Raw genomic sequence first — 12,935 nt, 5'->3', positions numbered from 1 at the left:
TTTTTGTACATAAGTAGGTGGGAACATACCACTGAATGTGTCCCTAGCTCACAAGTAAATTGCCAGTTATCCAGTATGTAAGTCTAGGTGTTTTCCAGCCTATTCCAAGCAATTACAGCAAATTTAATATGCACAATGTCCAGAGGGATCTGGAGTGTCAAATAAACCAGGACATTATCAGTAATGTTTTTACACTGCAATTTATACATACACTCTTTTCTTCAGGAGAGCAACCAAACAACAATATGCAACAGTAATGGCCTCTGACACAGTGAATCACTTTGTTAACTCATTCCTCCAGTGATCATTTGGTTTTTCCCAGTTTAAGATAGGTGATGGACATTTTATATTGTATTTACTGCATTTTGGTTTACTTGGTCATCATGTCAGTCAGCTCCTTTTTCGCCTCATGTATGTGGGGGTAGATGCAAGGATCATGAGTATGGTTTTACTGCCCTCATGGCTGTATGAACTGGAGAGTGTTGACCTGCAACTTTGTACTGTCACTTTCCCTTCTTCAAATATATCCTCTACTGTGTTTGCCTTGGCTCTTATACCTGTGCACTAGTCATGGTTATTTGCGTAAATGCACCATATATGCTTTCCAGTTGAATAACAAACCAACATTTTTACATGTAGGCATGTTAACGACGATGCAGTAATAGGTACTGCATTGAAAATTACATAAAGCACAGGCTGGTTTATGGATAGTAACAGCTGTTAATTAATAGCTCTGAGGTGACATTTTCAAAAATCTTGAAGGACAAATATTTTAGCATAGTAACATGAGTATCGAACACTCTCCCTGATAATTAATATATATAACTCTTTGGCCCTGTACAGCACTTTAGTCTTTATGATTTGCTTTTGGCCATAGTACACTGCATAAAGAATATTCTTTGATCATTTTAAATGCATTCTTTATTAAAGTGTAAGTGCTAATGCTCTGTAACAACCTCAGAACAGACCTTAGTACCAGTATCAAGACCACAACTTTAACAAACAGACTGCAAACTCTTTCACCACTCATTTTATTTAGATAAGCTGTTAATAGTAATGAGTGAGTTATGAGTGGCAGGAAGTAGAAATGCTGTCTATTCTTTCCTCTACAGTTGGAACAGGACCGTATGCATACTTCTGTAGAACAATGAGTTCTTTTACATAAAGTTCACTGTTTTCAGCTAGTGAGAGTCACTGCTTTTGTTTATTGTTTAAGAATTAATAGAGACTTAGAAAATCATTTGAACATGGAAATCAGCCTAGCTGGTTTTCAGTCTTTTTCTGCAGGTACATAATATAATACAACTTGAGAAATATCTCTCTGTGGTGGCCTCGATGAGGATTGTAGTGAAATAGGCTATATAAATGTGCTGGCTATCTAAGAAACTGGCTTGGACTGGTGAGACAAACAGTTAAATCCAACTAGAGCAACATGTCAGGGACTGGATGTGGTTGCTGCAATCCCAAAGTTGCTAAACCTTTACTCACATTAGATATTGAGAGAGAGAGAGAGAGAGAGAGAGAGAGAGAGAGAGAGAGAGAGAGAGAGAGAGAGTGAGAGAGAGTGAGAGAAAGAAAGAGAGCGAGAGAGAGAGAGAGAGAGAGAGAGAGAGAGAGAAGGAGAACATTTGCTCATCTATATCTAAAAACAATCCTGATTTAGCACTTAAAAAGGCAGACAATGATTAACCTAAGGGCCACCCCGCTCCAGGACTGAGCCATGGCCTAGGGGGGAGGTCTGACCTGTCAGTCAAAGTCAGTATCATCTTTGCCCTAGGGGACACAACCCATGTCACTCAGAGGTGTCTACCTCTCTGAGGGGGCGGGGCTTGGTCTAACAGGGGGCGTCCAAACTTCACCGAGAGGACAAGTCTTTGCCCCCAGCATCAGGTAGCTGAGAATGCGTTTGTCCAAAGCACTAGCAGACATGGAGATGGCAGACTATAGCGAGGCCCTGGACCCAGCCTACACCACCCTGGAGTTTGAGAACATGCAAGTGCTGGCCATGAGCACAGGTGAGTCATCATTCTGAACTTTGAGTCCTCTGACTTTATATTGGCTGCTGTATGTGTGGTCAACTGTGAGGTGATGTGATTTCATAGGTTTTTGGATTTTATAGACATTTGTAGCCTTCTGTTGGGATGCCCCCTGTGGGATGAATGTTTGTGATGACTTATTTCAAATTTCCCACACTGACTATGAAGGCAGGTAACATATAAGATGGATTGACTGAAAGTCAAGAAGCTTTGGGAAAGATGAAATTTGCAAGCTCTGTCTTGAAAGGTGGCTTGGGTCATGTTTCATTCCAAGACAGAGTTACACCACTAAAAATCCCAGTGCGATTTCCTCCAGCTCTTCTTACCTGATGTTGGCTGTGGACAGTTAAGGATAACATGTCTATTCAGAGTAGTATTTCCAAGGGTGTTTGACAGTAAAATAAACTGATGGAAACTGTATATTGAAGATAGAAATATTGTGCCGTTCAGTCTCCCAGGTCTAGGTTAATAAAAACAAACTGATTCCATCAACAAAAATATCAATACATTTTAATTGACTATATCACTGATTAATGTTGCTAAGCCATGCAGTGTTTGACACTGTCGGCTGTAGAATAGCTGCTTTGTATATTATTTTAACACATCACCGGTGAGTGTCTGCATAGCTGTTTTGTGTTAAATAATACTGAATTCTTACATCTTTTTTAACTGATTAGTTTAATTAAACTGCACAACATTATCAGTTAAGCAATGATGAGATGTTCTTTCTCATTCAAATAATGACTCAGTTTAAAATCAGCCAGTTGACACATCTGTTATGTAGCATGCATTTTCCTTTGATCAGCAAGTTGCTGGTTTGGCTTTAATGTGCTCTTTTGGTGATAATCATTAAAACAGTATGTTTTTATTATTTTACTTTGTTTTTATAGGGTTATAATAATAATTTAATAAGGTCTGCATAAATTGTTTAGATTCTGATATTTAAAGCTATCTATCTTCTTTGGTGGATATCTATCTATCTATCTATCTATCTATCTATCTATCTATCTATCTATCTATCTATCTATCTATCTATCTATCTATCTATCTATCTATCTATCTATCTATCTATCTATCTATGTTTGTTTATTCATTTATTTATTGTGATTTGCATGAATCAGTTAAACTTCAGAAGTGCAGCAGTGGAACACAATCTCAGATTATTTTGGAATTGATGTTTGTATTTTCCAAGTCATGTTCAAGTTTAATTCAGTGTAAAGACTTTTAAACCTCAATCAAATATTTATTTTATAATATTTATAATATTTATTTATGTATTTTTGACTATTATTCATGTGTTAATGGCTGCTGTTAGCAAAGATCTGTTCTCTTGATATGGTTTTAGATATATTCACTTCTGGATTAATTAGCAAAGACTACTTTGGTGGATATTTTAGAACAGTGATTTATAGCTAATTATAAGACTAGTCTTTTCAAACCATTTCCTCTTCCAAATCTGTTTAAAAGGCCACTTTCAGTTATCTGAGTACTATTTAAAGAGACCAATAAGTTCAATTGATCAATAATTTTAACTCACTTCTCTTATTTCTTAATTTCTTATTAAACTTGAATTGAACATAAAGATTATCTTAATTGTATACAGTTGTTTCTCTTATAATGCTTAATTTTTCTCGTTTAATAACTATTGAGTCATTATGTTTTTGTTATTTCTCATAACGCCATTATAACAATACATCCAAACACACCCTTAAATAATTTAAAATTCTTATAAAAATGTAGTGATTATAACTAACATTTATTTCTTATAAAGAAAAAAGGCAGCTTGGGTTTTCCACAAAGCTGACTTTGCAATTACTAAAAGTTGAACATTTCTGGTTTTAGACTCCTCGCCAGCTGAGAGTGCCAACATGAACACTGCCAACCACCTGGGTGCCGGTACCCTGTGTGCAATCTGTGGGGACCGGGCAACGGGCAAGCACTATGGAGCCTCAAGCTGTGATGGCTGCAAGGGCTTCTTCAGACGCAGTGTGCGCAAAAACCACATGTACTCTTGCCGGTCAGTATCTCCCTCAATAACAGTATCTGCAACTACTTTATTCTGCACACATAAGGTTTATAATTCTTATATGGCTCTTGTTCTAAATTTGGTGCTGTGTGTTCTTGCTTATATAACAGGTTTAACAGACAGTGCATAGTAGACAAAGACAAGAGGAACCAGTGCAGATACTGTAGACTCAAAAAATGCTTCCGGGCCGGAATGAAGAAAGAGGGTACATACCCATTCAATGTTTAATGAGATTCACATAATGCTATAATAGCAAAATTAGAGTAAAAGAAAAGTTCACATCCTATTTGATAGAAGCCGCTGTATGTGAAGCACAATGGACTTTTTGCAACATCAGTGTAAGACGAGCAGTTTGTCAATGTTCACTTCCCAATGACTTGTGTGGCTAACTTGCACACTAATGAACAACCAAACCTTGAGCATTTTTTCATAAATCCTTTGTTGATGTTCTCTTTGGCACAGCTGTACAGAATGAAAGAGACAGAATCAGCACCAGGAGGTCCAGCTATGAGGACAGCAGTTTACCCTCTATCAATGCACTCATCCAAGCCGACGTCCTCTCCAGACAGGTTTGATTAAAATGTGTCTATAATATAATGACTGCATATGTCTTGGATATTTTCTAGAATATTATAGATTAAAATATATAAACAGGAATAGGTGTGATAAAACCTTCCTATGCTTTAGATCTCCTCTCCGGGACCTATCATTAATGGTGATATCAGAACAAAAAAGATGGCAACTATCACAGATGTGTGTGAATCTATGAAGCAGCAATTGTTGGTACTGGTGGAGTGGGCTAAATACATCCCAGCCTTCTGCGACCTACCCCTCGATGACCAGGTATGGAGGACCTGAAATCTGGAGCTACTCCTGCTATATGGCAACAGCACCAAAACATTCTAAAGCCTAATCTTCATCTTTGGTGAAGGGGGCACAACTCTGATCCTAGTGGGCCAGAAACCAGCACAATTTGGTTGTTTTGTTGTTCTTGCACACCCAGTAAAACTGAGGAGTGGAATCAAGTGTGTTTGGGCAGGGAAATTATCAAATTGAGCTGCAATCTGGCACTCTAGGTCTGGAGATGTTCATTCCTGGATGCTAAACTGTCTCTGTTGTGTGCATTAACTAAAAGGTTCCAGTGTGGATTTAGTCACCGATTACCACACACACACACACACACACACACACACACACACACACACACACACACACACACACACACACACACAAAAGAAAAGGCACACATCATTTACTATGATACTGTGTTCTAATGGATATTCATTTTATAATTACATATATATTTAGATAACTGGATATACTGGACATACTGCATATATGTATTGGTACAATAGTCTAGCTAAAGTTGAGTAGAAATGTGTCTACTGAAAATAAAATGTGATGGCAGAGACAGTGAAGGAGGAACATTGGGATCTGTAGTGGTATTGGTTAATGTGTTTTGATGTCTCAGGTTAGAAAGTGATGAGTTAGTTTGAAAGTTTGATCTCCTCCCGAAGACCTCCAGAATCATTAACATTGCAAATACCAGGGCAGGGTAACTCATTCATGGATTTTGACCATGTAGTGCAACGTCTCCTACACACTGCTGTCCACACAGAAGAACACATACACAACCTTTTTCTGTCTCACTGCCTCCCTATGCTCTGTGGGAACATCTGATTTGAGCTCTAACCTTTGTAGTAGTAATTACACCTTTTCCAATGTGCACACTTTTTCACAGTTCTCATGTCTTCCCATGTTTTAAGTGTTAAGGCATTTAATTTAAATGTATAGACCCTACAGATGTTTCTGAGTCACCTGTATATGTGTGTATGTTTCTGGTTCACCTGTATATGTCACCTGTTTACTCTCAGGTGGCTTTGTTGCGTGCTCATGCGGGAGAACATCTCCTTCTTGGGGCTTCCAAGCGCTCCATGCTGTACAAGGACCTGCTGCTATTAGGTAAAACTTCTTAACTTCATATTTTTAGACTTGAGACATCAGGGGACTGAAGTGTCCATTATAATGGCACTAGTATCTTTAGTAAGTTTTATGTCAGATAAATTTTACAAGTTCAGTGTAATTACATTAAAAGTAATTCTGCCTCACTCAGGTAATGACCACATAATTCCTCGGAACTGCCCTGAGCTGGAAGTGAGTCGAGTAACAGTGCGAATCCTTGATGAGTTGGTCCTTCCTTTCCAGGAGCTCCAGATAGATGACAATGAATATGCCTGTTTAAAGGCTATTGTATTCTTTGATCCAGGTAGTCAAACCATCTCCAAAATGAGTAATTACATTGTTTTACACATCTGTACAAATACCAGTATGTAGACTATTGAAATTATTTTGATCAAACAAATAATGAATTTATTAAACTTTCCCTGCAATGGTAGATGCCAAAGGTCTAAGTGATCCAAGCAAGATCAAACGGATGCGCTACCAGGTGCAAGTGAGTTTAGAGGACTACATCAATGATCGACAGTATGACTCGCGGGGACGATTTGGCGAGCTGCTGCTTCTGTTGCCAACACTACAGAGCATCACTTGGCAGATGATTGAGCAAATCCAGTTTGTTAAGCTCTTCGGAATGGCCAAGATAGACAACCTTTTGCAGGAGATGCTTCTAGGAGGTAAGGATGAGAACCACTAAATTTGGTTTAAATTGTTTACTTTGATTAAATTGTTTCTGCCATTTATAAATGGAACGGTCTAATGTGAATGGCAAGGCTAATGTGAAATTAAATCAGTTATAATCACCACATTGTTATCTTGCCACATAGACTTCCACACACACTGAACTTTTGTTGACCTTTAAGTCTTTTCTTACAGGGTCTGCTAATGAGGCCCCTCATGCTCCACCCTCTTTACACCCGCACCTTGTCCAGGAGCACCTCAGCAACAATGTCATTGTGACCGCAAACATGGCCACTTCTATTCACAATGGACAAATGTGTAAGTTCCTGAACCCAAACATTAGGTTGGTTTTGTGTTGGCAAGTGATGTATATTTCTCAGTGTATACTCTCATGTATGGCAGCCAGGTAATTGGAGGGACGAAAAAGCAAGCCGAAGTAATCCTTCTGCAAGCTAATCAGGCTTACTTTATCAAAGAGAGCTATTCATCTTCTTATTTTTTCACCCTAATACCTTCAGAAATTCAAAAACCAATACTTTCATTCTTTCCACTCTTATTCTTCTGTATTCTTGGAGTTTAGTTGTATCCTTACATGGTCCTGTGATTTAATGCATTTTCTCACTTTTTGTGTCCATAGCCACACCTGAAACTCCAATTCCTTCTCCTCCATCCGCTTCCAGCTCTGAGCATTACAAACTGGCCCAGGGGGTTATAGCCACAGTGCCCAAACAGACAGCAGCCATCCCCCAGCCCACAGTCACCAAGCAAGAGACCATTTGAGACCATCACAGCAAAACCTTTCTAAAAACTTGTGCAGTAGCACTAATGAACCACACAACCACACATCAACACAAGGCTGCTTCAGAGACTCTTTACATAAAAGTAGTAAAATATGATAAATAAAGCTCTTGGTAAAAGGATCTGCCAATTGATGTAATGTACATTTCATTCTTTTTTTTTTTTCATTTTTCTCTTTACAAATATTAGAGTGAGCAACAAAGGAATTTCCCAGTTATAGATAATTGCATGTAGACCACCAGGAGCAGTAGTCAGCAACCTCAGGAGTGTACAGTGACTATGCTGACTTTTAATGCATTCTAACCTCACTTGTAGGCTAATGCATTTTTTAAAAGTAATGGTGCCTATTTATACTTATCTTTCTCTTTCTCTCTTTCTCTCTCTTTCTCTGTATATATATATATATATATATATATATATATGAGCAAGAGAGAGAGAGAGATACAGAGAAATAGACAAATTCATATTTAAGAAATGTTACAACAAACCTTTAATCTGTTAACATTCAGATGTTTATGTTGTACAGTATTGTAATGACTGATTTAATATGAATGATTTTTTTACAGTACTTGACAATAGGGTACATAACATTATGCCTTTAGATTTTGAATAAACTGCTCATTATTAGCTATTCAGAGAAACATGTATATTTCCTTTCCTTGTATCACAGACAAATATATGCATCTGCTTCTGCTTTGCCTTGTGAACAGAATATATATATATATATATATATATATATATATATATATATATATATATATATATATATATATATATATATATTCTGTCTTTATTTTTTTGTGATTAACACAAAAGAACTGTTTAAATGTCCTGTTCTAAACCATTACTTCATAATTAAGGAGTGAAATCTATTTTTCTTAGAATATAATAATTGCTTGAAGTAAGGTTTTGAATGTTTGTCACAGAATATGAAAGCCACATGTTTGTTTAACACACACATTTACTAAAGTGGTCGTATTAGGATATAGAATAACGTTTGGAGAATTTTGAATAAAAAAAGTGCCTTGCCATGCATTACTGCCTTCAATGACAAGGGTGATTTCAACCTTTCAATGTGAACTCATATTAAATGACTATGTTATATTTTTACTTAAACATGCAGTCAATTCATTTTGTTTTTCTGTTTCATAATTTATCAGTTTTATTTGATATACAACAAACTACATACAAACAAAAAACTTTTTCAGCATCCAGTTTGTCTTAGACCAGTCTGGTCCTCTTCCCATCATAGTGTTAAGATCATCTTAAACGAGAGAGTGCTCAGTGTAATACTTGCTCTCTCATTTAAAGTTGAGTGTTTTACATACTTTTGGGAAACCCAGTCCTGAGCAGGAGTTGTTTTAAATATGGTTAATGAATTATGAAATGTTTGTAGATGTTTAGAAAAATCACCTCTCAGTATCATTAACGTGATGTTCTGGCTTTCTTGATTTTATTGCCTTCTAAACACGTTTATTCGCCTTTTCCTCAAAATGACTTAATTGTCATAACTTAAAAGGGTAACCAAAAATAAAGTCACAGTGCATCACATTATTGAAGTTAAGAAAATAAATCTAAAACCAAAGTATATTTACATAGGAGTATTCCTATAATCTTCAAATCTTTGAAAAATAAGATGATAAAAGTAACAGCCTACGTGGCATAGGATGGTCAAGGAGTTTAGTGCTGGGGGTGTGTATTGGACTGATAAATGTCATAAAACAATTCAAGATAGCTTGAGGGCTTCATTCTTATATCTGCAAAGCTATGTATGAGTCAATACTAAGCTTCCCACTCCACCAAGGCTAATTACTCACAAATCTCCCACCATGAGAGCACTGGGACATGAACAGTCAAGAAGCCATGCTGTAGAGTACACAACCTGACTAAACTTTAACACATGACATGTTAAAATTGTAAAAGATCAAGAAATGTGAACTGACATCTGGCAGAGCACCACTAGCGTGAACTTATTTGTGGCATGCTAAGTGTGACAGAGAATCTGTCTGAGCCAAAACACATATATGGTTTGACTCCTACTGGTTTGATTTCTATGTTTGTGTGGTAATACTTCCACAAGCTTTGTCTACATGCCCAAGTCCCTTTCTGGCATGACCTACCTCTAACTAACGTGTTGCTTGCTTTATGAAGAAGACGCAGGGGTGTGCATTCTTAAAATTTGTTTAGTAATTTCATTCTAATTTTATTTATTCTAAAGTGTATATTTTTTATAAGGAATATTAGTTTTCATCGATGACACTTTGGTTAGCATAATAATAGAAATTAATCTATTAAGCACGAAGGCTTAGTAAACTCTAGATAATTCCTCCAAAGATAAGGATTTCCCCCAACGTGGCAACACCGACCGAAGTGACGAGCCTGACGTAATCGTGTACATGTCACAGGATAACCAATGGCAGAGCGGTCCTCTTCCTGTACACGGAAACTAATTGAAGATTTGCTGATTTGCTTGACAGGTAGGTTATCGTTTTGTAGCTAGCTACCTAATCGATGTCGTGCAGCTACATTTTATTTTTTTTGCATGTCAGAAGCCGCAGGAATATCAAGAAATCAAGCACTGACATGTATGCGCATTTTGTTATATGTTTTATTTAGCACATAAAATAGCATGCTTCTATGAATATGCAGCTCATATTATAGCGCCGGAAAAGTAAATAAACATACTAGCTATCGTTAGCTACCTAGCTAAGCTAAGTAGGTTAATTAGCTATTTATTTGACCTTTCGCTACCTCTAATTGATTAGCTATATCACATTGATTCTGTTTTCCTAGTCACATATAACAAATCACAACCGAGCAGCAAATTGGAAAATGTGTCTTACTTTAGTCAGTTTCTTTAAAACGTCTAGAATACGTCGTCGTAATCTTTCCCCCTTTCTTTTAGTTAGTTGTTGGTACCTTTTTGGTGCTTTTTGTTGACCTTTATGTTAACTTTATTCATTTAACTACGTTTACCTGCTAATTTCAGACATACACAGGTAGTCCATGGCAGATCGCACTGATACTACTTCTCCGTTGGAACCTGCGGCAGACGTGGGCTTTCCTCCCCCTCCTCCCCCTATCTACTCTTGCACTCTGACCCCAGAGCTGGTGGCCAAGGCACGCGAGGAACTGCAGGAGAAGCCTGAGTGGAGGCTCCGAGATGTGCAGGCGCTGCGCGACATGATCATGAAGGAGCAACCCAATTTGAGAACACGGCTGGATGATGCATTTCTCCTACGTTTCCTTAGAGCCAGGAAGTTTGATTATGACCGGGCCCTGCAGTTGCTCCTGAACTACCACGGCAGCAGGAGAGCCTGGCCTGAGGTGTTCCAAGACCTGAAGCCCTCTACAGTGAAGCATGTACTGGATCTGGGCTTCCTCACTGTCCTCCCGAGGCCAGATCCTCAAGGTCGCTACATCCTGTGCTTAAGGCCAGGTGGGTTAATCCAGTTGTAGAAATAGCAACATTAATTGCTCTAAGATCTTTCAAAGTATATCCTTATATAACGCTCTTTTAAAGTAACTACATTTCTTATATTTGCCTTATACAGGGAGATGGAAACCAAATGACTATCCATTTGTAGACAACATACGGGCCATTTATTTGACACTAGAGAAGCTGATTCAGCCTGAGGAGACCCAAGTGAATGGCATAGTTATTCTAGTGGATTACAATGGAGTTGGCTTGTCTCAAGCCTCCAACCCAGGTCCTCTTCTGTCAAAGAAAGTTGTTGGGATTCTTCAAGTAAGTCCTTAGTTTAGTAGCAGATATGATGAGATGTTTTACTTGTTACAAATTCTTATGGAGCCAGCTGTTTAAAAGATCTTAAAGACATTTTTTTCCTGATCACTTTCATTTTAAGCCAATCACTAATCATCTGATTTTGTATTTCAGGATGGATTTCCAATCAGAATAAAGGCAGTAAATATCATAAATGAGCCTCTAATCTTCAAGGGTATATTTGCAATAATTAAACCTTTTTTGAAAGAGAAGATGGCTGAAAGGGTAATTGAGATTATGTTTCTTGTGATCACATTGTTCCCTCACCATGTTTTTTTTAAAAGAATGCTTGGACATTGTGCTAATTCTTTACCTGAGGTGTCTTTCTCTTTCTTACAGTTTGTCTTGCATGGCTCTGATCTCTCATCGCTGTACCGGGTAATCCCTCGCTCAGTGCTGCCAGAAGAATATGGTGGGATGGCTGGCCATCTAGACATGTCCGTTTGGGCACACACTCTGATGAAGGCTGAGGAGGAGTTTGTGGTTGAGTTCTGCCAGCCTGATCCTCTTGAGGGTGCCGTACTGCCTGACTCCTTGCTCTTTGAGGGTGAGCAGGTTGGGGTTCAGGGTGAGGACTCTTACAGAAGCCTTCGTTCTCAGCTCTACTATTGCTACTGACCTACATCAGCTTTTGTTTATTTTGAAATGTGTCTTTTTTGGTGACTGTAAGGTTCAAAGGTCCATTTTAAATTTCTTAAATGCATAATGATAGCTAAAGAGGTAAGCACTGACTTGCCTTCTTGAGTTAAAGAAATCTTAGGCTAACAGAGTTAGTGTTCAGAGTCAGCATGTTTGTTCATTATTAAATTGCTCTTTTTTTGAATCTTGTAAGAGAATGTGATTTTATCCCATCTGTGAAAAAAAAGACCTATTCCAGTGGTTGTTCTTATGTGTAAGTTGTAGTTTTTTCTTTACTTAAATTATTGTTGCTCACGCAGACTGTTCCAATAGATTTTCCGTTCAAACTAGATTTGTATTCTCTCACCAGGAGAAATACTGTAGTAGTTTTAACTAATTTATATATTGTTACATTTTAACTCTGAAGTAAGGCGCATTTACATATGCTTGTGTTGTTTGCACCTCACAATAACTACAGAATGGCAGTCTGACTAATGTGCATTCATTGTTCTTTCCTTATTAATCTTTTTTGTTTACACTTTGTCATATTCATGCCTTAAAGTTCTGCATTTTACCCTTTATAAGTTCTTTGTGCTTACAGCAATATGTTATAGTTGGTTATTAAAGTTGAATTTGCATCTCCACAAGGCTTTCTTACATGTGGGTTTGACCCTGCAAATTAAATGTAAACACCAGCTAGTAAAGTACCACCTAAACATCATGCTGAATAAACCTTTTGAGCCCAAATATGCTTATATAAAAACCCTGGTTTAAGGGGCCAAAATAACAATTCAATATATGCTGTTTGGACATGTGTAAATACAGAATAACATTGTTCTAAAAATGTCATTAATCTGACATTTAAATTTAATTTGTTTTTGTCTTGTGCGTGATTTAGTTAGAGGGCACTGAAACACTCTCTTCAAAAAATCTTAACTCGTTCATTGAGTATTTACCAGTAGATGGAGACATTGTACTTGCTTTATGAATGGTTTAAAAAATAAACATGCATTTCGGTTTGCTTTCTGGCTCAGTG

General features: G+C 37.5%; 2 protein-coding genes across 4 annotated transcripts; both read left to right on the top strand.

Moving 5' to 3' along the window:
• The first annotated feature begins 1,802 nt into the window (after positions 1 to 1,802).
• On the top strand, positions 1,803 to 7,879 carry hnf4a (hepatocyte nuclear factor 4, alpha). 2 transcript variants are annotated; one of them, XM_027016501.2, is made up of 10 exons: positions 1,803 to 2,015; positions 3,879 to 4,053; positions 4,173 to 4,267; positions 4,525 to 4,631; positions 4,750 to 4,905; positions 5,937 to 6,024; positions 6,176 to 6,328; positions 6,459 to 6,695; positions 6,895 to 7,017; positions 7,337 to 7,879. In XM_027016501.2, exons 1-10 carry the CDS (start codon positions 1,901 to 1,903, stop codon positions 7,477 to 7,479), a joined length of 1,392 nt encoding a protein of 463 aa, XP_026872302.1. In that variant the 5' UTR covers positions 1,803 to 1,900; the 3' UTR covers positions 7,480 to 7,879. The 2 variants fall into 2 exon arrangements, with proteins under 2 accessions (XP_026872302.1, XP_026872301.1); XM_027016500.2 differs by having other exon boundaries at positions 6,176 to 6,352.
• A 2,018-nt stretch (positions 7,880 to 9,897) lies between these two features.
• ttpal (tocopherol (alpha) transfer protein-like) lies at positions 9,898 to 12,921 on the top strand. Of its 2 annotated transcripts, none has more exons than XM_027016469.2 (5): positions 9,898 to 9,974; positions 10,487 to 10,936; positions 11,052 to 11,245; positions 11,396 to 11,506; positions 11,621 to 12,921. In XM_027016469.2, the coding sequence occupies exons 2-5, from the start codon at positions 10,504 to 10,506 to the stop codon at positions 11,897 to 11,899; spliced, it is 1,017 nt and encodes a 338-aa protein (XP_026872270.2). In that variant the 5' UTR covers positions 9,898 to 9,974; positions 10,487 to 10,503; the 3' UTR covers positions 11,900 to 12,921. The 2 variants fall into 2 exon arrangements, with proteins under 2 accessions (XP_026872270.2, XP_026872268.2); XM_027016467.2 differs by lacking the exon at positions 9,898 to 9,974 and adding an exon at positions 9,981 to 10,082.
• The last annotated feature ends 14 nt before the right edge of the window (positions 12,922 to 12,935 follow it).

Source organism: Electrophorus electricus, chromosome 22 (genome assembly GCF_013358815.1).
Source record: "Electrophorus electricus isolate fEleEle1 chromosome 22, fEleEle1.pri, whole genome shotgun sequence".
In the NCBI taxonomy this organism is placed as follows: Eukaryota; Metazoa; Chordata; class Actinopteri; order Gymnotiformes; family Gymnotidae; genus Electrophorus; species Electrophorus electricus.
The sequence above is the reverse complement of the archived record's forward strand: the minus strand, read 5'-3'. Positions and strand labels throughout refer to the sequence as shown.